The sequence below is a fragment of the Pollicipes pollicipes genome, unplaced genomic scaffold, assembly GCF_011947565.3.
Source record: "Pollicipes pollicipes isolate AB1234 unplaced genomic scaffold, Ppol_2.1 Scaffold_5724;HRSCAF=6776_pilon_pilon_pilon, whole genome shotgun sequence".
NCBI classification, from domain to species: Eukaryota; Metazoa; Arthropoda; class Thecostraca; order Pollicipedomorpha; family Pollicipedidae; genus Pollicipes; species Pollicipes pollicipes.
In genome coordinates this window covers 754,452-780,886 of record NW_023596746.1, presented here as the reverse complement: position 1 = coordinate 780,886, position 26,435 = coordinate 754,452, and the positions used below count along the sequence as shown (strand labels likewise).

At 50.9% G+C, this 26,435-nt stretch overlaps 1 protein-coding gene across 1 annotated transcript; it reads left to right on the top strand.

Moving 5' to 3' along the window:
• The first annotated feature begins 4,527 nt into the window (after window positions 1-4,527).
• On the top strand, window positions 4,528-24,774 carry LOC119102269 (zwei Ig domain protein zig-8). Its single transcript, XM_037225638.1, has 7 exons — window positions 4,528-4,564; window positions 4,952-5,091; window positions 16,631-16,762; window positions 18,783-18,861; window positions 22,566-22,664; window positions 24,046-24,228; window positions 24,658-24,774. The coding sequence occupies exons 1-7, from the start codon at window positions 4,528-4,530 to the stop codon at window positions 24,762-24,764; spliced, it is 777 nt and encodes a 258-aa protein (XP_037081533.1). The 3' UTR covers window positions 24,765-24,774.
• Window positions 24,775-26,435: the final 1,661 nt, after the last annotated feature.

Below are 26,435 nucleotides of genomic sequence, written 5' to 3'. Positions count from 1 at the left end.
ATACTATGTCCGAACCCACTAGAGAACATGGGTTGGACCACCGCGGTGGTTACACGCTGTGTCAGCCTCATGCCCGTCATGTCATGCCCCCAGGGTCCCAGTGCACTGTAAGACCAGAGGATGTGTCTTACACAATTTTGCCCAAATAAACTCATGTCCCGTCCAAAGCTGCCGGTAGAATGCACGTTGTTCATGGTTTGCCATCCAAAACGTCATTTCTTGGTTAGAACGCGCGTCCTAATTCCAGTTTGACCCTCCCAATACCAATTTGTCCCGACCTCAGGGACGTGGCTACGCCCATGCTAGAGAATAGGCTTGAATTCATTTATTACAAAATGACATCGCTCTGCCCGCGTCTCACATAAGGCTGTGTGACCTCGGCTTGCGTGCCACGCCTCCGTCTTTATGTCCCGCCCTGTTGCCGGTGCCGGTCGGGCCGCGCGTCCCGTCGCCGCACCGCTCGGCGGGACCGCGCAGAGCTTGATCGTCGATTGATTACACCGCTGCCGCCGCCGGCCGGCCTACGTACGTCCCTAATGACTGTCCATCACGTGTGCATTGTTCCAGCCGTCATCCGCCCGGCAGACGGCGCCGACGGCCGGCCCGCCGGCGCCGCCGCGGCAGTCCCCCCCCCCCCCCCCCCCCCCCCCCACCCTTCGTGCGGGAGCGCGGCGGCTCGGGTAGGCACGGGCTTCCCTGCGGCTTCGCTGCAGCCTGCCAGCGGTCTTCCGCAGCTGCAGCTTCAGCGCCGCTGGTGACGGCAGTCCAGCTGTCATCAGACTGGTGACGGCAGTCCAGATGTCACCAGACTGGTGACGGCAGATTGCTGTCTCAAGCCATGATGGCAGCATGGGGCTGCCAGCCGTGGTGGCAGCAGTCTGGGGCTGCCAGCCGTGGTGGCAGCAGCCTGGGGCTGCCAGCCGTGGTGGCAGCAGTCTGGAGCTGCCAGCCGGCTGCCAGCCGTGGTGGCAGCAGTCTGGGGCTGCCAGCCGTGGTGGCAGCAGTCTGGGGCTGCCAGCCGTGGTGGCAGCAGTCTGGGGCTGCCAGCCGTGGTGGCAGCAGTTTGGGGCTGCCAGCCGTGGTGGCAGCAGTCTGGGGCTGCCAGCCTGCGGAGCACATAACTGGTGCCGCTGGTGAAGTGCTCGAACTTTTGCCTATACCTCATGGGAAGCGCCGATGACAAAGCTGCATATGTAAGAGAAAAGTTTTGGCACAGGCTCTGACACATTGCGGGCGCGTTGTTCCCGGAGCTTTGGGCTTTAGAGGGCTTAGAGACACTGGTTCGTGAGACAGCGAATCCGGATACATGCCTTTACAGTGTTTTGGCTGTTTGGGTGAAAACTGAGTTAGGGCTTGAACTAGGAGTGTGCACAATGTGAGGACCATTGTGGTCGAGAGCACGGACCATGTATCTGAAAATGGTTTGATGATACCACGGTATGTGCACAAGTTAGAATTATTGACAACGGCAAGTCAGGATATGACCTCTTATTCCATTCATCTATTTCACCCGTTTTGTTTGTTCTTTGAAGTTGGTCGAACCCCTTTATCAGGTGCGATGAAAATGCGAGTGACAAAATAAGGATAACTAGTCATGAGCAACAAAACACAAGTTATGCTCTGACTATCGAAATAGCCGTAAAGGTGTCCCCCGAAGGCATTGCTGTTTCATCATGACATGCTTATTCCTCATTTTATGCTTGCGACACATCATAATTTAGACCCATGGCATGGCATTCACAAACGTAAAATGGCACATTTGTAGAGCACATTTGCGTAAAATGGCAAGGTTTTGCATCTCGATAAAAAGCCGTTCCAGAGTACTGTTACCTGCTATTCTGATGAGTTTAACAGCACACGACGGGTTTTCCTGCTGTTTAGGTAGTCTGTTTTCCGTACCGTTCAGATTTGGTGCCATGCTGTTTCCCTATCTAATTAGTGCAAACGTGAGGTACAAAAGCCATGTGCAGCACATACCGCAGCACGACACTGCGATTCCTACCATTCTGAAAGTCCGCACACTCCTGAGGAAAATATCTGGAACCATTTAAGTCGTAATACGTCACGGAAGGCACAATCTTCCGTCTGCGTTGTCTGGTGAATACTTTCTGGGGCTGGGACTCCTTACGCCAATTTTTGAGCGAGGTAGCAACCAGGCCCTTCGAAACGTTGCAATGCTATCCGAAGTCTGCGGCTGAAATTATTCCGTGATTTTCCACGTGAAGTCAAAGTCCGGTGCGGGCACCACACGTCTGAAAGAATGGTCGTTAGAACTCGGGTCATTCTGCGACCAATTATCTGGGGCGCCAGTGTAAACCTCCGGGCAGATTACGGCGGAACCGGGGCTATTAGCGCGATGGCAAACGGCCAGACCGCCAACCATTCCCACTTCGTTTTGTCTAATCGACCGTGGGCTTTAGAGACCACACCCGGCTGTCCGGGCCTGGCCGGACTTTGGCTGCAGCTCGACCCTGCAGGACCCCGGCCGGGACGACGGTGCTCCAGCGAGGCTGACAAATTCTGCGGGAAAACTGGGCCGCCCTAGGCCATAAATTTCACAATCCCGTCAGCTCTGGAACAATGCGGGCCCGCGTAGAGCGCGAACAACCCATATTACAGCGCACAGCGGCTCCCCACCAGTCGATGCTCGCCCAGAACCAAGGCCCTAACGATTTTTTTTCTTTTCAAAAGTGTGCTGTTGATAAGACCTGCAGCTTCAGCCGCGGGGAGAGCTGCTGTATTAGTGTCGAGGATGTGGAATGAGAAGCTGGGGCGGAGCATGGAAACCGGGAACAGCTTGCCCTCAGCGGCTGCTAGTAAGTTTTTTAGGACTGGCGCATGCCTTCTTGCATAAGTGCGTCTGTTTTGCGTTAGAATGCCTTTTCATTTGCATTCAAATTAAAGGCAAGGATGTATTCCGCGTCATTTGCACTCTAAGGGAGTTCTACTTCAGTGCCAAAATGCATCAGATTGAAAAAAAAATGTCTGGTACCTCCCGAAAGGTTTGTGAGTCTGCAATGTGGCCCGTCATTGATTCTGTTTGGCTGATAAGCTTCCAACAAAGTTCCATCTGCGGAAAGCTGTTGACAAAGCTAACCACTGACGTCATGTCTAAAGATTTAGAGGTTTCCGTGTTTCCGTCATCTTGTGGTGGCCAACATCTGTCAGTGATGAAACGTATCCAGCGACGTCCGTCTTCGCACTGAGAAAGCTACAAAAAGTGTCGTGTCGCCAACCTACTTATCATTTTCCAATCTACATACATGAGGCCTATCTACATCCAATCTGCATACATGCCACCTATTTGAAAGTCACGCTTCGAAGTCGATTGTTGTCGGTTGAACTGGAGCTGTAGGGACGAGTCGTTGTCGAATGTCATTAGTTGGATCAGAGTTGTAAAGACGATCCGTCGTCGAATGTCGCCGGTGGGACCAGCGCTACAGGGGGAGCCGTTGTCGAAAGTCGTCAGTTGGATCAGAGCTTTCGGGATGAGCCGTTTGCGAACGCGCGTATCTCTTCATGCATCAGATCATCCACCTCACTGCCCATGGATGATAGTCTTATGCTGACGTACAGTCCGCCGGGCGGGCTTACGAAAGAAGAGCACCGTGCAACTGCACAGCACATAGCCGGCATGTACAAAATGTATGCCCACCATGTGCCAGCCTGCTTTGCATTACTGGGCGACTGCTCCACACTCGCGAAAAGGTGGCCAGGTGCGTGACCGTCCTGGTTCACCGTGATGCAAAGCGTCATGTTTTAATGTCATTATCTGCCGACAAAATCCTGATAAAAGTCGCTGCACTCCTCACTAAGGAACGAGAGACAGCATACAACAACGCTGCTCGGATTCTGCGAGAGGTTTGCGACTAAGCTGTACTCACGCAGTGTTCATTTTTTAAATCATAAGAACACGGGGATGCATCAAATCTGTTGAGGCTTATGCCTAAGTGTAACGCTTGCTCGTAGGGAGAAAACGGGAGATAATGTGGGATAATAAAGCTATAATCATGTAGTAGGTATGCCATTAAAATGGTGCCCACACAGCCCAATAAACCCTTGCCTAAATGTCATAAAAAATCAGTTAAAAGGAACTAGGATAGAAGTTAGTAGCCAAATTAGCTAAATTAGCGAGGTAACATCAAACCCTGATGACACCCAGGCCTAAATGTAGTGCATGGTATTACTTCTGTACATCTCTACGAGATATTGTTTTACGTCTTCTTCTGCACTCTACGTCCTACGTGACTTTGGCCGCAGTCCAGGCTAGTCAGATACCGATGCCTGTATGCGCTGGCATGGCCGTGACTCAGCGAGTCTGACCGCCTGCATATCTGTGAAGGCTGCGCTGCTAACCACAACTATTGACGATCCTGGTGTTTAATTGCAGCTAGCCTGACCTGGTCTTTGACATCCCTGTAGCCTGTCTCACTAGCCTGACCTGGTCTTTGACACCCCTGTAGCCTGCCTCAGCTAGCCTGACCTGGTCTTTGACACCCCCGTAGCCTGTCTCAGGTAGCCCGCCTTATGTCTGCAGGTCACGTCCTCGGCTTTCTCTGCTTCAGTGAGTCTGACATGACCTGCGCTCCACTTCAGTCACCTTGATCCGATTCGCGGTGATATATTTCAGGCGACCAGACCAGACCCATGCCCAACCTCAGCCGGGCTGACCTGAAGCGCGGCACCAGGTCTCAGGTCGTCTGCTGACCTGACACGCGGCACCAGGTCCCAGGTCGTCTGCTGACCTGACGCACGGCACCAGGTCTCAGGTCGTCTGCTGAACTGAAGCGCAGCACCAGGTCTCAGGTCGTCTGCTGACCTGACACGCGGCACCAGGTCCCAGGTCGTCTGCTGACCTGACGCACGGCACCAGGTCTCATGTCGTCTGCTGACCTGACGCGGGGCACCAGGTCTCAGGTCGTCTGCTGACCCGGCTTGTGTGCCGTTTCAGCCGGCCTGGCCGGGGCGGCGGTGGAGACGGCGGCGGCCCGGCTGCCGCGGCTGACGTACGCCGGCTCGGCAAATGTGACGGTGACGGCCGGGCAGACGGCACGGCTGCTCTGCAATATACAGGAGCTCGGCGACAGGGCGGTGAGCGACGAGCGCCGGCGCCGGCGCCGAGGGTCGGCGCTGCTCAGGGCGCGCGCCTCCGCGGCACAGGTGACCCGGTGACCCGGCCGGTGGCCCGCGGGAATGCCGCTCGCTGCGGGGACGCCGAGCCAAGGGCTGGGATTGCTCCAACGTGACAGACCGGGTAGTGCAGGCTTCGGAAGACGGATTGAAATATAGCATTGAAGCACGCGATTGCTTGGTCATAGAATGCGATGCACTTCAGAACCATTTAAGTACTCTTTTTTGCGAAACAATTTAATTTGATTAACGACGACCAGACGTGCCATCCAGTTGAAAGACGCATCATCTGTTTGAGGAAATCATGTATATTGACCAAAGGTCACATCCGTCTGACGTAGACAGCAAAACGTCGTGTCGTCCGACCCAAGCCACCTCTTGCCTGCCTTCTATGCCGCAACAGTTCTGAAGCTTGTAAGGGTGGCGCGAGCGAGACTGATCACGAATTCATGAGGAGTTCCCTGTTGGGTCGTGTGATCACGAGACTTTTGCTGCCATGACCGTATGATTGTGTGTCGTCGTCACGTGGCTGCCGGACGACAGAAATTGTTGCCGACCCCTAGTCCGCTAGGCTGTACCGCATCGCATTAACCTTTCCGGCTGCCACATCAGGCTTCCAGCCCATTGATCGGCGGGGCCGAGTGTGCTGGGAGTCCGTTTGTTCGGGGTCAGGGAGCGCAGACACAACATTCCGTGCTGATCAGGCTCTCAGTGCGGCGTCCAGGCGAGGACGAGCCCGGCCCCTGGGTCGAGGCGAGTCACGAGGTCAGGCGGCAGCGGCGCGGGACTGCTCGAGATACGGGCGGCGTAAAGTCTTGGAACGCCTCAGGCCAGTGTCGGCGATGGCTGTTGCATTTTTTTTTTCGGGGACCTCAGAACAAGGAAGTAAAGACGCAATAAACGCGCAGGAGAATGAAAGCTAGTTGTGCTAGCAACTTGTTTTTTTTAAAGATTCAATCCGAACCTTTCGAATGGGTAGATTTTTAGATCAGAGCTCATGCAAAGCGGTGCTTGTGTGAGCTCTGATCGCTACCATCCGATCTTGCAATACCCGGTCAACTACAGAAGTTGGAGGCGAAAGTTTAACGTGCCGCAATGTTCGCTACGGTCTGCCCCACCCTCTCACGTCGCTTGACTTTCAGTGCGACCGCTGCCACCGGCCGCGGGCCATATCTATCAAGGACAAACATCGGGCGCTCAGAGCGACTCGAACCCATCCCGCTACGGGGGGGAGGGGGGACATAGGAAGGTGGGCACTCTAGTCAACTGCGCTATCAAGACGGATTGGCTACGTATGGTCGATGGCTTAGTCGATTAGAGTTGCATTCAGGAATGTAGAACTCACAACTATATCAGCTGTCATCTGTACGTGTTGTTTATTGGATAATCACGTTTATCGTGATAGCCTGATGGTATCCAACAGCCCCCCCCCCCCCCCCCCAGAGCACCAGTCAGCCTCAGCCCACCAGTTTTGTGGCCCCGAAAGACTGGCACTGCCATTGACGGCAGATTGGTATCAGCTTCGCCACGCCATTTTTCGACGTAGCCGCAGATCCGCTGGGTCAACTCACCATGAATCTTTCAGCACCATATGCCACATAAATTTTCGACTCTGAAGTTTTTGGACCTCGGTGATGTCACGTCACAGATCTAGACAGCGATTTCAAATGACGTGTCCGGGCGAAAGCGGGATTCAAAGAGGCATCTGCTATAAGTATTGCGTTTAAGCGTAGTCTGCCTTGCTTTTCTGTTCAGCATTGACAATCTGCAGCATACAGTTGACATTTCGGGTACTGTTTTGGTACACAAAAGTTGCTTTTATTTATTCCGTCATTAATTCGTGTATTTACACTACAAATACTGGAACAGGCTATGACATTGAGAGCATTGTAACGCGCAAGAACGGCGTGATACAAGAGCAAATTTGAAAGAAATGATCACTGTACTGTACGTAAATACACAGGTGCTCTCACGTGGGATAAAGAGCTGTGAATTGTTTTACGTCATTAAAGACGACATTTCGATACATTTCATGCCAATCCCTGTCCGTTTTGGGAAAGAAGACATTGTGGTAAGGCAAGAGTAGCTGAGACTGCACCAGGCCTCTTTTGTCCGGATGGTCCCTATAACCCAAGTATTTGACCCATGAGATTATACCAGCATCTACGTTTTGTGCATCCATCATATAACCCGATTAGACGTTTATGCTTGTCGAATGTGCGATCGTCTGAATTGAATGTCCGATTCTATTTTTGTCACTTTTGGTATCTTGTTCTTTAAGATTTTCAGCTCTTCGGACATTTTTGTTCGCTTTTTTACATTTTGCTTTTGTATTCTTTTTGTTTGTCTACGAACTGGGCCGACGAGTCCACGACATTTTCGGTGGCTTGACGTTAAGATCCGCCCGTCCGGAGGCCTTGCTCGTAACAACGCGCGTGCCATGCTGTAAACATCGTTACAGCTGCCATCATGGCCAGTGGGTGTGGCTCCTGAGTGCTTCTCGTAAGGCCTATCCACGACAGAAGAGACAAACAAGGCCTTCGTAAAAGCGCCCTCTCAAGACAAAGTAGCGGTGATTAAGCGGGACCGAATAGGGTCGCATGGCCTCGCTTAGCCGGACACTCCATTCATGCTCCTCTTCGAAGTGATTCATGTTGAATGTCATAACATATCTCTCTGACCGGACTTCCTCATGACAAAGCAACAGTGATACTCACGGCGAAGAACATGTGCGTGTGCTTTCCTAGTTGTTGGTCATCGACACAGCTCTGCTCTGCGAATGGGTTTCGCGATGTCATTACCGCGCCTCTGACCATGTTGACATGGCGGAGGTGTGCGACATTACCCACCCTCTGTTTGTCTGAGCGCACGATGCTTGAATGTGGCTTGGCTACTGTCCTCGATAGAGTTCTACGCGCGCTGGATAAACTCACGGTTTTAGGCATAGGTCATGTATTCGATAGGGAGGTATGGGGAAATCACCAAACGAAGACAGATGGTTTCTTTTGGATGCAGAAGACAGTGATCGTAAGCCAACTGGAGCGGATGGAAGGGCTCAACGGGTGATGTACTCATGTGTGGCCCGTTTGACACTTCATGTTTAGCTGCTTAGCTGAGGCGTGATGGATTTAGATGCGTTACGTAAGAAAATCGTTTTGCTTTGATGGATTGGAGCGGGGCCCGTGAGAAGGGCAGATTTATGGCGCGATCAGATTTTAAATTGGTAGATTGGATTGGACTGGATCCTGACAAATTCGCTGATGGAAAGATCGAGCCCACAAGCGTGACCTTGGACACGGGTCGCGGTCTGCCGAGCGTGACGTCAAGTCGCGCAGGCAGCGTTGGGCTGAGCTATTCAGACATCACTTAAGTCAAGGGTACTCTCCACGCCGTTCGGATATCGAACCTCAACGCAATCAGCCAAGTATTTCAAAACAAGGACCACTTGATCACCTTGAGATCAAATTTCTAAACCAGCATCATTGCAAGTGAGTTTGGCTTATGCAGTGATTTGCGAATGTATGTGATGCACCCGAAGTATCAGCCGGGGAAGAGAGCGTTAGCGTGAACCATATCCGACGTGCAGTGAAGTCGGTACGAAATGCCGATGCATTGGTCTGCCGTCGTCGTGGCGTTCGCGACGCACATCCGGATCACGTGGACGCGTGTGACCGCGTGTGTGGACCGCGTGCCGCCTCAGGTGTGTGTAAGGCGGGGAAGACGCGGTCTTGCGTTAGTGCCTATCTTCCCCCCCCCCCCCGTAGCCAGCAAACAGCGCCCAGTGTCCTCTTTTGCTGCTGCCACTGATCAGCCTCAGAGTGCTTGCGTGCTGCTAAGTTTTCGTCCACGCCGGTGTGGTAGTTGGGTGCTGCGGTCATTAGGATAAATTACCACGCGATGTCTCCATATCAATTTCGCAAATCACGCAGACGGCTTCAGTGTTGGCGGCCTGCTGGTATTTGGCCATGTGCTCCTGAAGCAAGTTATGTCATGTTTATGAACCACATTTAGGGGGATTGGTGCCGCGCGTGCTGCAGACTTGGGACATCACATCCAGCGTCAACATCACGTGCCAAGCCCCTCTTATCGCGCTCCTGATTCGCCGCGATTGGCCTAACGAGCCGGGCGGGCTCCTCAGGACGCCAAGGTTGGCAGGAGGCGATGCTCGCGCGGCTGTAAAACGCGTGTAGAATGGCACCTATGCCGCTGTTGAAGGTGAGCGCGGCACGCACGCGACGAGCGGCAGAAAAACCACACCGGCCCTCGTGCGGCTTCCAGAAGCCTGGCAGGCGCCTCTTTTCACGCCAGGGTTAAGCCCCACTGTCGGCGCGTCATCGCGATTGCATCGGCTCGTCACCGCGATTGCATACGTTTCCGGTGCTCGCAAGTTAATCTGATTTGATTTGAATGGATCAGCATGATCTGGTGGTAAGGGTCTTGGCGCAGGGACGTTTCAAAATCTTAGGAGGGGTTAGACTCAAGGTACATTTATATGATTTCTACTGGGGAGGCAAGCCCGGCGGTCGGTGAGGGGTGGGGGTGGGGGATGGGGCAGGGAGAATTTGTTCACTGTTAATCCATAAAATGCTTTTTAGATGAGTGAATGTCTTGGTTGCTATGCAGTGCATACCTTATGCCGTTTTTCCTGGAGCACAATTTGATTTACTCCGCTCAGTCATACCATTTGGTTAACAGCTGCCACTTTCCAAGAGTTAGACATGCGCCTCAGCATCCTTTCACTGGTAAGCAAAACTCCACGAGTGGATGGGTATCTTGGGTCATTGATGAGGCATCTGCCTCCACTGTTAACACGCCCTCGGATGGGGTGAGATTGTCCCGAAGGGTGTTTCGGGGTGACTTTCGAACAGCGCGGTGCAATCATGCTAAACTTTGCAAAGCTGTGGCGAATTAAGTAACCGATCTTTTGCAGTGAAAATTATATTTGTGTTGTATGATCGCCGACACTGGTAGGTAAGGCAATTCCTAGGGGGTTTAAATGAGGCCGTATATCTTTGATGAGGCTTTTGACATACAATTTGATTTCAAGGTTGCAACAAATTTCATCGAGCTTGGATCAGGTATGAGGGTCAAATCAAGGTCAAGACCAAACTGCGTTTTTACCGGAAACATTGTTTTGTATATCAGTTTTGATGCTTATTTCGTGTTTCTTGATCAACGGGAGGCCACGGATTGTGTCATTCGAACTTAATAATGGTGAGAATAGGCCACTGATATAGAATGACCCAGGTTAACCTCTGGCGTTTTAGAAACATAACTCTTAACATGGTCTTTGACGCTCAGCGAAATTAAAAAAAGACATTATGGCAGGCTTTTGATCACTTTGAACTTCCGGAAGTCAAACAAGTTCACTGACCTGAACCATGGGCGTAGGAACAGGGGGGCCAGTGGGGCCATGGCCCCCCACTTTTCAAAGTGGGGGCCCGGCAGTGTTGACTGTCCCCCTCCCACTTCTCAGATTAAGGTTGTATTTGGCTTTCTTTTGCACTACATTGAACATGCATGCCGATTTACCTAGTTCACCAGCCATCTTCTTTCAGATGAGTCATGTTTTTCGTTTGCTCACTGGCCATCGCCCAGTGTTACAGCCGCAAGAGCGACGCCCCACGGCCTGGAGACTGCAACGCCGGACGTCGAGGCTGTTGCTTCTATGACTTGCGAGCGCGCATGTTCAAGGCCATATTACGCAGCTTTCTTTTTAGTAATCAGCTCTGGCAGGATCTTGAGCATTTTAAGACGAACATGGGTTAGCCATGTTAATACAAATTAGGAACCCCAATTCATTTATAATCTACGGTCAAGGAGAACTCAATATCTCTGAACAAGACAGGAAAACACGGAACTGGGACGTATGTGACAATTATTGGACTACCTGCGGTGATCAAGGATGTTGTTGCGTCAATGAGGGTTCCTGTGCTGATCCGGGGCCAACTGCGTGGGTCAGAGATCCTCCCGTGTTAGGAATGGGAACAATGTGATGTGATGGGACGGAATGGCCCTTCAGCCCTTGACCGGAAATGGCAATGTACCTCTGGTGTTCTACTCAAGAGGCCCCTTGCCCGAAAGGAAATAAGGGGTCTCATTATTGTTGAAAAGGGTGGCTCGAAATGAGCTTTAAAAACGAGCAAGGCCATGCCATGTTTGCGTGAGAACGCTCATTTTTTTCAGAATGCAAAATTGAAACAAATTACATCAAAAGGCTTGAACATGCCCGCCCGCAACCACGAGAGTAAGAACAAGGATGATCTGGCTTCCAACTTCCGTAAAACCTAAAACCTTCGGCCACTGCAAGTGCCACCAGGCGGCGGGTGCCGTGTTAATCTGTCTTCTAAATAGATAAATAGCTGCAAAAACACGAAAAATAGAGATGCTGCCTTCACTCTTTCACTTCAACCACCAGATTTCAGCCCCACTTCGCGGTGCTTAAAGGGTCAATCCGTTCTTTTCATCAGCCTTAAAATTGCACACGTGAAATATGCGCTCAGACTGCCTTCTAAATGTAAGAACTGATTTCATGAAGCGTTGAAGAGTACTTTTCAGAAGTGTCGTCATTTTCGTCCACACGTTAACCGCAACTTAATATTACCTACTAGGCCGGCGCTGCGCGGCCTACGGAGACTGCAACGCCTGAGGTCGAGGCTTGTGTTTCTAAGATTTTTTAGTGCGCATGCTCAAAATTAGGTCACATAACTTGTCTTACTAGCCGATGTGTGGTTAAAGGTAATCATTTCAGAAGCGTCACCATTTTCGTCCCCCGGTGGGCCACGGCTAAGAGTTAGCTACTGGGCTAACGCTCAGCGGACTATGGAGACTGCAACGCCTGGTATCGAGGTTTTTGTTGCTAAGATTTGCGGGTGCGCATGTTAAAAAACACGTTACATGAATTATATCACATATTTCCAAACAAATATGGCTTGGCCATGTTCAGACACATTGTTGACCACACGATCTGCAATCAAATTTTCATCTTCAAATTTGGATCAAACATGTCGATCTACAATCTACCTTCGCGATCCCCTCAATGTCTGTAAAACCAGATAAAACATTTTGACAAAGCTTCTGAATTCTATCGGTTTAAAAAGAGCCAACTAATCATTATAAATTAAGAGCGCCGGTGATTTATTCCATGCAGTCGATCAACGCCTGATTTCTGCAGTTTATTGACCTCAAAATACAAACAGAATTGAGCCCACGGTAGCTCCTGGTCTCTGTTCTGGTTACGAGGTAAAAATAGCAACAAAACGAAGAAAACCGTGTCGCTTGTTAACAAATAAGCTATAACCGGGGATTTGGGGGAATCACCATAAGATAAGAAACTTTTGTCAACTTTGTGTTCCCCTTGGCGAGGTCCTGGCCACTCCTCTGCCTATACACAAAAGCAGATCGAGTCGTATACGTTGCATGATGGGCAGTGAAGTGTACGTTGGGCCAATTCACACCTAAGGCAGACAGCTTCCCGAAGGCTATTTTTCTGCGATGGCGTGATCTAAGGAAAGATGATTCGGAAAAAGATGCTGTTACAGGTGTCCAACACTTGCTTCATACATCGTGCAGCAGTAAAGCTGATCCAAAAGTATGCAACAAAGCAGCCATACAATCAGTTCGCAGTCAGTCATGCGGAAGACATCCAGGCCACGGCAGTGGTCATCGGCGGCAGACAGGAGCAGGGCCCCGATAGGGAACATATGACAGATGGACGTTGTTATGTAGCTTGGTTCTTAAAAGAGGATCTCCAGTCTTATGACTTTTGTCGCATTGTGTCTGGCATTTTCAAGCTCCCGAATTTTTGTCCGCCTAAAATGCTGCTACAAGTCCCTTGAAAGCAGCCAACGAAATGAATGCGCGTGAAAAAACTGTCGCACTGAGAGCTATCGATCCACTTTCAAAATTCTTACCAGCCCATATCCATGCCGTAATTTGGCGTCTACACTGCGGAGGCAGATGCTTCCTCAATGACCCAAAATACCAACCCGTGGAATTCCGCCTCCCCAGGAAAGGCAGTTTTAAAATGGACGAATAATCTTGGGAAGCCGGATAGACTTATTTGCCAAATGACACATGAGTCGAATAGGCAAGATTGTGCATCAGTGAGAAACAGCTCTAGCTGCATATCTAGCATAGCAACCATGATCTTTGAATAAAGAGCGATAACAGACTCCATCCCTACCCCCCCCCCCCCCCCCTCCCGGTCATCGGGCTCGCTTTCCAGGAAAAGTTTCTGAGGTGCACCCCGAGCTTGGCCCCCCACTTTTTGAAACGTTCCTACGCCTATGACCTGAACTAAACACCAGTGACCTTTTACTTATTAAAAGTACACATGTTAAAGGCGGTTGCATAAGGAGCTCTGAGGCGATTTCGGACACCGATCTGGAGTTTGATCTTGTTTGATCTGATTTGACCAAAACGTGTTGATCCACGGGGCTCAAAATTGAAAATAAGTGAGTTCACGTACAGGCCAATTTATCCGATGAATCTTTCGTCTTTATTTCCCTTAGTTTTTTAGATCTTAGGGGTCAAACTGATCCCCACACACGCACACACACGCACCCGAGCGGCGTTGTATTAACCCTTCCACCCGGGTACGTGTCCATGTGCTGAGATATGGCCTTGGATAACGCTGGACAGAATTCTAGAATCTAATCCGTGGTCCATAGTGCCCCAAATTTCTCATATGCCTGGATGTCCCCGACTATTTTTCTGGAAATAAGTTTTTGTCGCAACATTTTAGACAGAAACCAAGTCGAATGCCTTAAAGCCTCCCCGCCAAAAACAATGTGATAAAAAACCCATAATCGGTTGCTTCTCTGGAAAAGACAAATGGTCACAGAATGAAAGCCCTTCTTTGAGATACGCCCACCTGAGCTGTTTCAAGTCCGCGAATCGGTAATCAACAATCGCCACGTTGATCACATCATACGTTTATTTTTATGACTGCTCCCACAGCCGTGCCCCGGCGGTTTAGACGCCCGATTCCGGCACGTGGCAGGTATTTGGGACTGAGTCCCAGAGACGACTGATTGTTTGACCCGGCAGATGCCAGTTTGAAGCCGACGAGAGGGTCCCCACAGCTACAACGCGAGGCCGCGTCAGAGCATCAGATAACACAGAAAAGCTTCCTCGGACCTTCTCCTGCAGTTATATACGTTATACGTCTAACTGGGCAAAGCGCCAGTTCGATTTTTATGAAGTTATATGCCGAACTGGGCAAAACGTCAGTCTTGAACAGTCCTTCTATAGCAAAGTTCCGGCTGAACGAAAGAAATTACAAAATAAGATAAGATATGAAAAGGAAAAGAAAGAATAATTTCTTCTACCTTCTCAAATTACCAACACCTTGGTCGTGACTGAACACAAATACCACTTGAAGACCTAATCAAAAGGCGACGAATGTCTTCCAAAATTTTGCTTGTGTGTGTGGTCAACAAACTTCCCCGTTTGTCGCAATCGACTTTTCGAGACAGCATACGGCATTGCGGCGCTTGGACGAGCACATTACGCGCGCTGCACGTCGCTTGCAGCACATGACATTGCTCTGTTTCGTCCCTGCGCGAAACGCGATCCTAAAGAAATCACGCGTTCCTGGAACGAGAACTGTTCACGAAGTGCAAACGAATGACTTTTGCTGGTGGCCGCGGCAGCTGCGGGCACGTGCTCGGGCATGCCGGCTTTCCCCTGGAGGCTCCCTCTGAATGAATAATGCGCTTACGAGTGTGGAGTACGTACCACTTGGCCGACGTATGAAGAATTAGTGCAGCTGATACTATTCTGTGAGGCGAAAGCACGATACACTGTACTGATTATACGATCGAACGTCAAACATAAGACGGCCATAACACACAAGCTCCACTCGGCTTGGTCCTGATTGGCTTGGAACGCCCAATAGCGTTCTGAAGCTTCATACAATGTTTAACAAACATATCCATGATTGGGATCATGAAACACCGCTATCATACGAAATGCCTGCTTTTACCTGAAATGCCGGACTACGCCAAACGCCTATGGCGTATCCATCGTGCATTGTATTACACCCGTCAGGCAAATAGCGCAACAACGGTGCCTGTGGGAAACATCCGCCCCTGGTGGACGCTGTCAATTTTAAAATGTACACCGATATAATGTGAGATATCGGGCTTTCTGAAATACCGGGTAATGCCAATCGTGAATGGGACTTTGAATATACGGCCGATTTACCCGGTCCCCCAGCCATCTCCTTCCATACATACCGGCAACATTGCCCCAGATGCCGGCATCAACGCGCTATGAACAAAACAGCGCAGTACCACGCGCTGCAAGTACCAAGCAACTGCAAATAATGCTGCCATTTACAATATGAAGCAATGCTGTTAAGTTTGTATTGAGAAGATGACTGGTGGACTGGCTGAACCGGCATATATAGCCATCTTGAACATCGTGAACCTGTTCTGGAAAAACTAGCGGGCAGACAAATGGAACCGAGGCTACAGACAAAACGTGGCCTTGGCCTCTAAAGGATGCTGAGATGTATTCCAATACGTATCTATTTGCCCGCTGTATATGTCAGCAAGTGAGGTTGCTATTTACGATGTGAAGCAATGCTGTCCAGTACGTGTTGAGGAAGATAGCGGGTGGGCGTCGAACTCAGTCCTTATGCTGAGTTTTCGACATCCAGTACACCAGGAGGTTCTTGTAAAAGGGCGTTATGGAGCAAGCGCTCGTAATATCGGCAAGGGTGGACATTAGACACAAACCGTGTATTATCACCATTAGTGAAGAAGGTTGAGCGAGGCTTATAAATAAATATACTTGAAACCAAAACACTTGAATCCAAAAAAGGTCCGAATCTGTGTAAACACTGACTCGAAAAATATGTCAAAAATAAAACATTATTCAAACTTCCACATCCTAATAACCGATACACGATTCTTACGCTAAGGGCTGTACGAAACACAGGGGGCTCAGTCGGAAGGGCGGGATGACCCACCCCGAATATCAGCTCGACATGACGAGCTTGGACGATGTGTTTGCACTATAACGTTCATAACTATTAGGCAGCGGCTTCTAATACGCTGAAGGTTGATAACTCAGCATAAGAACTCTACACTCATATTGCCAGAAAACCAGCAGCTGAAGGCATTTCCTGCTTATATCAAGTAAATCGGCATGCATCCTTCAGATAACACAAAGTAAGCTAAGCGCAGATAAATCCTGAAAAGTATGAGCGGTGAGGGAGGGGGGGGGGGGGGCTGTTCACATTGCTGGCCCACCCATACTAAAAAGTGAGGGACCTTAGCCCACTTGCCCCCTCCCCCACACCTTTCCCTTTTCCTGCACCCATGTGAGGGCAACGAGGACGGTCGGGAAAAGCGGAAGACGAGGGAAAAGGGAAGCAGCGAAGCAGTATAGGGATGGCAGGATAGTACGAAAACTGCCTTGCTTGTCAGGTTCCCAACACCCATCCGCTCGAGTCTTACCAAACCCAAATCTGGCGTGGATCCTGCTTCAGGTGTCTTGGATCAGGAAGCGGGACTTGCACATCCTGACCACGGACATCTTCACCTACACGTCTGACGCCCGCTACCAGGCTGCCCACACGGAGGGATCGGCCAACTGGACTCTGCTCGTCAAATACGCGCAGGTCCGTGTCCACCAGTATAAGCATGCGTCGAACACTGGTCGGAAGCCAACTGGACTCTGCCTGTCAAGTACGCGCAGGTCCGTGTCCACCAGTATAGGCACATGTCGATCACTGGTCGGAAGCCAACTGGACTCTGCTCGTCAAGTACGCGCAGGTCCGTGTCCACCAGTATAGGCACATGTCGATCACTGGTCGGAAGCCAACTGGACTCTGCTCGTCAAGAACGCGCAGGTCCGTGTCCACCAGTATAGGCACGTGTCGATCACTAGTAGGAAGCCAACTGGACTCTGCTCGTCAAGTACGCGCAGGTCCGTGTCCACCAGTATAGGCACGTGTCGATCACTAGTAGGAAGCCAACTGGACTCTGCTCGTCAAGTACGCGCAGGTCCGTGTCCACCAGTACAGGCATGCGTCGATCAATGGTCGGAAGCAAACAATCAAGGCCTGTTTACCGGGCGTACTTGGGATGCTTCCTGGAACAGACCGACATGGGTGTGTTGCATGCGATAAAATCGTGTTATAGTGGATCGGATTGCATCGTATCCAGGGCCATTTAAGGATCGTATCGCAGGATCGATCGTATTGAAGATTAAATATCGCCGCGGTTCCACAGTTGGCCGTTTTCCGCATTTGGTCGTAACTAAGCGTGAGATTTTCTTTGCAAAGTTTTCCCTTTGTTCGGCAAGTCCGCCTCACCACCCACATGCATGATGGGTGCATCATTCTGTCTCAAAGGAAATATCCCGCCTTTGAAGATATTGGAGCAAGCGTAAGAGTTGATGAAATAAGCTCAGTTATACCCATTGGTATACTTTTAAATGGAAAAACTGCTGGAGGCAAAAAAGTCTCTCTATTTAGTAAATATGCTTCCCAATATGTTATTTTTTATTGCATCATGAAACGTGTGTGACAGCACTCATTTGAAGTTCTTCGACGTGACGAGGGGTGGCCCGGGGCGGTGTTGGATGTGTGTTAAACCAAATTTCGGTAGGTGCTCGTGTTCGGCTCTTTCTCGTGGTGTTCTTGCATATTTATCGATGAGTTAAGGGTGCTTACTTGTATTCATATACCCGGTTGTAGTGCTGTCCTAAATTATTCAAATGCATGTCGTATTTCCTAAATAACTAAGAAGGTGCAACCTATTATTATTTAGAATAGGACGTTATTTGTATTAGAATTCGGAATGTCCTGCACAGCATTGATTGAGGGCCGTTTGGCAACCGCTATATCTGAAAATCGCGCTCACGACGTCACATCTAACGATTCGACAATTATATATTTGTTTGCCTTGAACGCCGCATGACCAGTGGAATTGAACGATTTTAATGGTGTTATTAGGGTGTTATGGACGCCTGGGTAACCTTGGAATAGTCAGCGCGAAATAGTCTGCACATCTTCGCTTCATCTTCATCTTCGCTTCTTCGATTGTGTACATTAGTGTCCCCGCACTTGGATTCATGCGTATCTATGGCACTATGGCACCATCAATTTCCACCTTATTTTCCACCCACTCAGACGTCTATGTGTTAGGCACTATGCCACCTGTAATTTAGTTGTGTAGAAGCTTTAGGGAGTTATTTTCTTTGCTCTTTCGATATGCTTAACCCGCGTTCAACCAGTCCGTTTGTCAGCTTTTAGTGGGTATAACTGAAAGCTCGGATCTATGACGTCATCTTCCGGTTTATCGCGATAGCTTTAACTGCTACTCCACTGGTATACGAGCGGCAATATTGCAGAATGGCAATATTCTGTGTGCTCGGCAATATTCTGTTTGTAAACCGACAAGTTTTGAAGAGATTTGATTCCAAGAACACCAGCTTTTTTATGGCATGAAAGATTAGTTGCATGTTCTATTTGTCCGGTGGACGTGATTTCACGCGACGTTGTATATCCGTTCTCACCGGGTCATGAACCATGTTGGCTTTTGGCGTAACTCTGCTAGATAGAAACTTTCCAGTGCTCAGCCTTGAAACTAAATCCATGTATGGGTGGATAATGACGACCATCCTCTTTCTCGCAGGCAAGAGATTCCGGTGTTTACGAATGTCAAGTCAACACGGAGCCCAAGCTGTCTCTGGCCTTTTACCTGCGAGTGGTCGGTAAGCTAGCGCCGCAATGCGGCCGAGAAGCGTGGCATTACAATGTGCAGTGCACATCAGGTTGTGTGACTGAGAGAGCATTTTCTAAAGGCTTGATGTGCATACGATGTGGTGCGACTAGACACTGAAACAATGCCTGCAACAACGTTCTTGAAAGATGGAACGGCCATCCTGCACTACTCCATTGAAGAATGGTTGCTGTCTTTGGTGATGCCCCCCTCCTCTGGTGAATGTCATTGTTCATATGCTCGCGGAGTGGTCATATCAAAGCATGTTTTAATCAGCTGATTGCTCCATGCTGATTGGTGCTTAGCGCAAATATCGCCCGTACCTGCTACTGATTCGGCTTTCATTGCGTGGCCGAAGCGTGAGGGTAAACATCCAGTGGCCGGCTCATAGAGAAGCGCCCCTCGAAAGCGTATCGTCGGACCTGTCGCCCGGTACACATACTATTCACGGTGTACATACAGCGAGAAATCAGGGTACCTAGGGTGCCGATTCATCAGAGCTCCTATTTTGCCGGAGACGCCTGTCTACCAGCCCAGTCTTGCGTGACGTTTGTGGGTACAGCGCACGGTCAACGCCTCCAGTATCGCTCGGAGTCGTGTGACCGGCGTGTCACCATGCGTGGCAGCTGACCGTTGAGGTAAGGGTTGCTGAATTCGACAAACCCCGGCATCGTGTTTTACACAATCATCACATGTGCGAGGGAGGGTATCCGGTCTTGTGTCGGGAATGGAACCAATGGACGTACGCGTTCGTAAATCGAGACTATTATGCTAGGACCCTGCTGCGGACCTCGCGGGTCATAAAATCTCGTGGTTTACTCTACCGTGAAAACCAGTAGACGCGCTACCAAGTCAGGCGAAGACTCTACGTGGTTTCGAGCTGAGGGCCTAGGGTCGCGGCAGCTGTTGGGCCTCCACCAGCATGTTTTCCACTGCGGTCCGCTTCTCACAATAACCTGTCGATCGACCATCTATTTTCAAGTGATGAGTGCAACATGGCTCATCTTGGGTGTTAAGATCTTGAAAGACAGTAGTGGCCTGTGCATGGAGGATTTTGTCGGCTCATGGTTCGGTTGCAGCTGGTTAAATTTCAACAGCTGCATAGCACGACGTCGAGCAGCTCCCTACCTACCGCAATACGTTCAAAATGGCTATGCCTGGGCTCCCCAAACCCTTCCGGGCCTTGCTCGACGCTTGATACCATTGTTAGCGTGGTCTCCCCCTCTTGCGGGGGCACCCTACCCCGCAGTATGGTTCGTCACTTCCACATTTATATTTCCTATGCAATGGTTGGTTTGGTAACAAAAGTTGATGGTGTCTTTTCTTCTATTTGTGCTCTCGCATTTGGTTCGCTTGTGCTGTTTGCCGCCATTTTCAGCTGGCCACGCCTCTGCCGGTTGGAAGATGATATCTGTGGCTTTGGCCTCGCTGTCTCAAAGCAGCGTCTCTCAGTTTTTCTCTCCGCTGCAGTTAGGTTGAAAAACGCTGCGCCGCAACTTGGTTTGATTTAGAGATTCTCACGTCACTGGTCACTTCGCGCATGCGGTAACGCAATCTCCACACGAATCCAGCCACTGTTTGATGTACTGACTTTACACGTATGAACGCCGCCTCCGGCTTTGAAAAAGAAGCGCGCCGGAAAGCAGAACCTCTCCCGCATCATAATTTCGTTAACGCCCGTTTCTCGCTCCCTGAATACCGTGGCTCGCGAAGCTTCTAAAGCAGGCCAGCAGCGCCAGCGGCGACCGCAGGACGTATTCAGAACTGGGCTACGCGACAGCTTCAGGAAGCGGGGACACCACTCACAAGCCAGCTATGGCATGCTTGTGTATGATAGCCGGCAGTCGCAGATCAGTGCCGCCTCGGAATCAAAGGGCCTCGTCCTGAACTCCGTGCGCCCTGGCTATCCAGCTGGTTCCTTGGATATGACTATGTGTATTTCTCCCTCCTCCCAGTAATGTAAGAAATCGCACGTTTTGCGACGAGATCCACGTCACTAACGACCGCAAAAAAGTTATGTGATTGGAGCAGGAAGTGGTTTCTCCTTTAACGGTTTGCTCAGATGCTGCTCAAATGGCTATTGCGACATCGTAAATCGGACGCGTGCCATGTTCGGTGAGAGTTCATTGCGCATATAGCTACAACTAGGGAGCAGTCCCGATTCTGACGTGCTTTACCCTTGTTGACTGCATCAGTTTTGCCTTTCTCGCTCTCAGCTCAGCGCGAACAAGTCCAACTCTGTTTCGTGCGTGACGGTAACATTAAACAGGTGCACCCTGTGTGATGACCGGCCAGTCCCCACCTGAGGGCACTCTCGTCGAGCCTCTTGCCTGCGGCGGATGTCCTGCCGGCACGTCAGGCTACCATGAGGTTAGCAGAGGGCCTCAGTCGTGGCAGGGGTGCGGCTATAACAGTCGCGGTCACTTCGGTCATGGGAGCGGTCGCCGACTCCTGTTCTGAGGTACAGCCGAAATGTTTCACGTAGCTGCTCATGATATGTGAACAGGCGAATTACGAAACCAAAGGTGTAAAAGGAACAATAAAGCTAAACACTGCGTTAGTTTTCATCATGAGGCTCCTGTAACGTGCCTGTAATACTGTGTCGTCTAATCAGAGCACATAAATAGTGTGCATCGGGCATAATACGTGATTATAGGTGGTCATTCGGTCGTTCAGTAGCATCATAATTCAGACATATCGCCATACATATCTTGCGTAATATTAAAACTCCGTGGGTGACCGACCAGTGCCGCATCACTTGAAATGTACCCAAGTTGTTGTACTTCCCTGCATTGCCCGCTGTATCCAGCGATTGTTTCAAAGGTATGACTTGCTAGCAGCTCTGCCGTGGGTGGAGAATACAGCACGGTTCGTGTGACAGCGACCGCGCCAAGCTTCGTCGAACCGACTTTATGCTAACAGTTCGCCATTGGCGGACGTCCACCCCGGTACCTTTGCCATGCCAGCTTTTCTCAGTACCGCCCACCTGCGAGTCTCCCTAACGGTGTTCAGCATTCACGCTGCGGGCCTGCCAGACATCCGTCAGTCGTATTGCCATATCGCATGCCACGCGGCACTCCTAAGAATCGCTGTTGTCGAAAACATTACGTATGGATATTGTAGCTCATTGACCAGATCGCAGAAAGTGCACCACAAAGGGAATTGTGAGACGCAGCGTGCCATTCTGAGTAATCTCACACCTGCTCCAAGTTGGCCATCCTAGGTCAAAATCTTATAGGACAGTGACATATTCTGGTCCAGCTGCAATCCACAAAGAAAGCTTGATAGTAAACATGATTGTAAACAAGCACGCCTCCCCGCGCATATACACGCATCGTTGGCCGCGCTCTCACCCATGGCCAATGTGTAACTGCGGTTCAAACGAGCGGCGTGGACAGCGCCAATGTCGGAGCTGCCCCGTGCTAGGGCCGGCTCTGTGGACGGACCCGAACTCCGCCGCCCACGGACCACTGAGCACGCGCTCATGGAGGGTCACGCCGCCGGGTCGAATTCCCGTGGGGTCAGTCCGCCAGTCACGCGCCGTCAGACTCTGCCGCTGCTCCCGCGACTGCGCCGCCCCCCACACTCCCGGCTCAGTTATGCTGGTGAAACGCGTCGAGTTCGACGCGCGACCCGTCTGCGGACATCGGGTATGAGAGCAGCGTGTCTCAACGTGATGCTGATTGGTATTTCCAGATGCGTTTGCCACAATTCAAGGGCCGCAGCACGTTTACGCCAAGGTAGACTCCACGCTTCGTCTCACATGTGTGGTGAACATGCCGACAAAAAGTGAAGGTAGGTGGAAACGGGGCAGAGAAAGACGCTGTGGATTAGGTTTTTATTTCTGCCCCGATCCGCACATTTCCGTCCATAATGTGTTTCTTCTGTCCAAATTGTGTTCCGCAGCGTTATTGAATACGTGTGTTGAATAAAATTGAAGAACGCTGTGTGAACCTTATCAATGATTCCGCTTTACGCACAGTTGAAAATAGATGTCATGTTCTTGAACAAATCGAAGAACCTGAGCTGCATCAGACACATTTATCAGCTCTTGCACTCTACGAAGAGCTCTCTGACTTAATCTATACGACTTATGGTTACTTTTGTAGGTACATAGCAATGCTTCATAGGTGGCTTTTTGTGGGTAATTCCGCATTTTAGCTGGCATCACTCGGAGCGAGCTTCGCCCTGTTCCGGCGACAGTGCTGTGGCTCCGTGCTCCAGCTTACCTGAAATACCTCAGCTGAAGTATTTCAGCGGACTCCAGCTTCAGCTGACGTGTTTCAGCGGATTCTTGCCTCAGCTGAAGTGTTTCAGCGGACTCCATCCTCAGCTTAAGTGTTTCAGCGGACTCCAGCCTCAGCTTAAGTGTTTCGGCGGACTCCAGCCTCAGCCAACACGTTTCAGCGGACTCCAACCTCAGCTGAAGTGTTTCAGCGGACTCCAGCTTCAGCTGACGTGTTTCAGCGGACTCCAGCCTCAGCTGAAGTGTTTCAGCGGACTCCAGCCTCAGCTGAAGTGTTTCAGCGGACTCCAGCCTCAGCTTAAGTGTTTCAGCGGACTCCAGCCTCAGCCAACACGTTTCAGCGGACTCCAACCTCAGCTAACGTGTTCCAGCGGACACCGGTCTCAGCTAACGTGTTTCAGCTGACTCGTTCTTGTCAGCTGGCGTGTTTAAGCGGACGGAGCTGGGATGTGTTTCAGCGGACAACAGAAGCCGTGCCGCGCTTTTCAGCGGTCAAAGCTGACGCGATAGCCCCGGTTTCAGCGGACGCGATAGCCCCGGTTTCAGCGGACGCGATAGCCCCGGTTTCAGCGGACGCGATAGCCCCGGTTTCAACGGACGCGATAGCCCCGGTTTCAGCGGACGCGATAGCCCCGGTTTCAGCGGACGCGATAGCCCCGGTTTCAGCGGACGCGATAGCCCCGGTTTCAGCGGACGCGATAGCCCCGGTTTCAACGGACGCGATAGCCCCGGTTTCAGCGGACGCGATAGCCCCGGTTTCAGCGGACGCGATAGCCCCGGTTTCAGCGGACGCGATAGCCCCGGTTTCAGCGGACGCGATAGCCCCGGTTTCAACGGACGCGATCGCCCCGGTTTCAGTGGACGCAATAGCCCCGGTTTCAGCGGACGCGATAGCCCCGGTTTCAGCGGACACTGCCGCACGTGTTTCAGCGAACGTGACGTGGCTGCTGGACGGCGCGCCGCTCGGCCCGGAGCGCTGGGTGACCGAGACCTCCGCCGAGTACGTCACCTCCCGCCTGGAGATTCGCAGCGCCGGCAGGCAGGACTCGGGCACGTACACGTGCGCGCCTGCCAGTGCCGCGCACGCCCACGTGCAGGTGCACGTCATCAGCGGTACGTGCAGGCCGGGCGGCCCGCGGCACGGGTGTGGCCAGCGACGGCAGGGTGTGTTGGCGGGGAGGGCGGGGGGAAGGGGGGGGGGCATTTGCGGGAAGTTGAAGGCGATGGCCGGAGGGCTTACACGGACTCCTTAAGTTTCATGTCGGAGGTTTTACGCGCTCGTTTATTTCGAATGTCAGCTCCACCTTGCGCTATAAACCATAGCATGCACCAATAGTGAAGGACTCACAAACGCGTGAGCGACGGCCAAATCACTTCTGGGACAGAGACGCTTCCCGATACTGTAGAGCCGTTTGCTGTGGTATTTGCGGAATGTTAACTGGCGTGCTTGGCTGCCTGACGGTCGAATGTTCCCGGGACTGACTTCTGAAGTTGGCGAGTCTGGTGGGTCAGTTTGTCTGGTGACCCGGTGACCTTTCGCAGGGGAGCACCCGGCGGCTATGCAGCACGGCGAGGCTGCAGGGCACCATACAACACCCCACTTTTTGGTGGCGCTCCTCTGCTATACCGCTGTTGTATGTGCTAGATAATAAAATGGGCGTTTCGTAAGTGGGATTTTCGTAAGATTGCATCGGCAAGAAGGCCAATCCGATGTGGATCGTAAATGGTTGAGAAGAGGGACCATTAAATCAAAGCCAAAAGCGAAAAAGCTTAGGGTGATGATTTTTCCTATCAGAGATGGGCCAGGAAACGCATGGTGATGGTGTTCGTTTCAATGCAAGCGGTGTTGCATCCGCGTAGTGGTATGGAGCTGGAAGGACACCGATGCCGCCAACAGTCATGGGATACAGTCTGGTGGGCTGTCAAGCTCGTACTGGTTAACGCTCAGAATCAGCCAACGACGCGCATTTACATAGTCAGAACATGGGCTCTGTGGAAACGTTCGAACACACTCTGAAATGGATCTCAGAGCCAAGAACAACACAAGTACACGATACGACTTCGGCCATCGTCGACTCAGACGTTGACGGGATCTGTGGCGAGCGGTTCTCAGACGTTGACGAGATCCGCGGCGAGCGGTTCTCAGACGTTGACGAGATCTGTGGCGAGCGGTTCTCAGACGTTGACGAGATCTGTGGCGAGCGATACTCAGACGTTGACGGGATCCGTGGCGAGCGGTTCTCAGACGTTGACGGGATCTGTGGCGAGCGGTTCTAGAACACGGAGGCACCACGCAGCACTGATCGCAGGGCGAAAAGCACGATGTTTTTGCTTGGGCAGACCTTGCAGAACCCTGCACCTCATTTGTTGCAAAGAGAGGAGTCATTGTAACGCTATTTGCATATATCGAGCCCAATCTTTCTGTTGGCTCGGTGCTTTTTGAAGTGATAACACTGTCTCTCTCGTTATTGTCTCTCGTATTTGTATGAATCGCATTCGTATCTCGTATTCGTCTGAATACTCGCTATTGTCATTGACAAGGTGATGTAGATTTGCATATATGTCATACTGAGTGCTGGACGATATGAAACCCTTCATGGAAGTGTCTGTATCACATCCATGCCGAATCTGGTGGATGCGCCCGTTTCCGCCGCCGAGCTTTTTACTCCGGAAGCAGCCCTCGGCTATTTTTAGTAAGCGTGTGTCTGGTCTGAACGTCGCGAGTCTGTGCCAGCTTTGACGTCTGGATAAGATTACTAAAAGCGAAAAATATGCAGCGAGAAGTAGCAAATGTTGACTCGCAACACAGTACCAAATAAAGGATATCAAATAAATGAGATAACATCGAAAAGGAAAAGTTGAAAAGACCAGAGAAAATTTGGTGCAAGTCAGGACCTACATGCGTGATAATGGAAATACCGTTAAGTCGCAAAAAGTCAGAACAGATCAAACTAAACGATGAAAGACCAAAACGGTCAAAGGATGCAGTGAGAAAGCTTTTCAATGTTAGTTGGGATGGTGAGACTGCGGCAGGAATAAGTTTCGATGCGGTCTAGTCCGACCCCGTCCCGCCTCCGATGCTTGCCTGTTTGTGTCTGTTCGGTCAGATATGTGTACATTACAAACAGTATATCACGATCCGATCCGGTCCCATTCCGTTCGCACTTTTCTTCCCGTCTGGACCGAATGAACCTCTTGTGACTACGATGGGCTCTCGGTGCATCTTATTTTGTTTTAGGTCCCACAAACGTTTGTGGTTTTTGCTTTGTCGCTGCGGCCTTTTGTCGCCGACCATTTTGTTTACCTGCCCTCGGAACTTA

Excerpts from the sequence above, each read along its gene's own strand:
- LOC119102269 (XM_037225638.1), top strand. The coding sequence starts at position 4,528 with ATGTCTGCAGGTCACGTCCTCGGCTTTCTCTGCTTCA. Across the intron at positions 4,565-4,951 it reads CCTCGGCTTTCTCTGCTTCA|CCGGCCTGGCCGGGGCGGCG; the intron begins GTGAGTCTGACA and ends GTGCCGTTTCAG. Across the intron at positions 22,665-24,045 it reads CATGCCGACAAAAAGTGAAG|CGAACGTGACGTGGCTGCTG; the intron begins GTAGGTGGAAAC and ends CACGTGTTTCAG.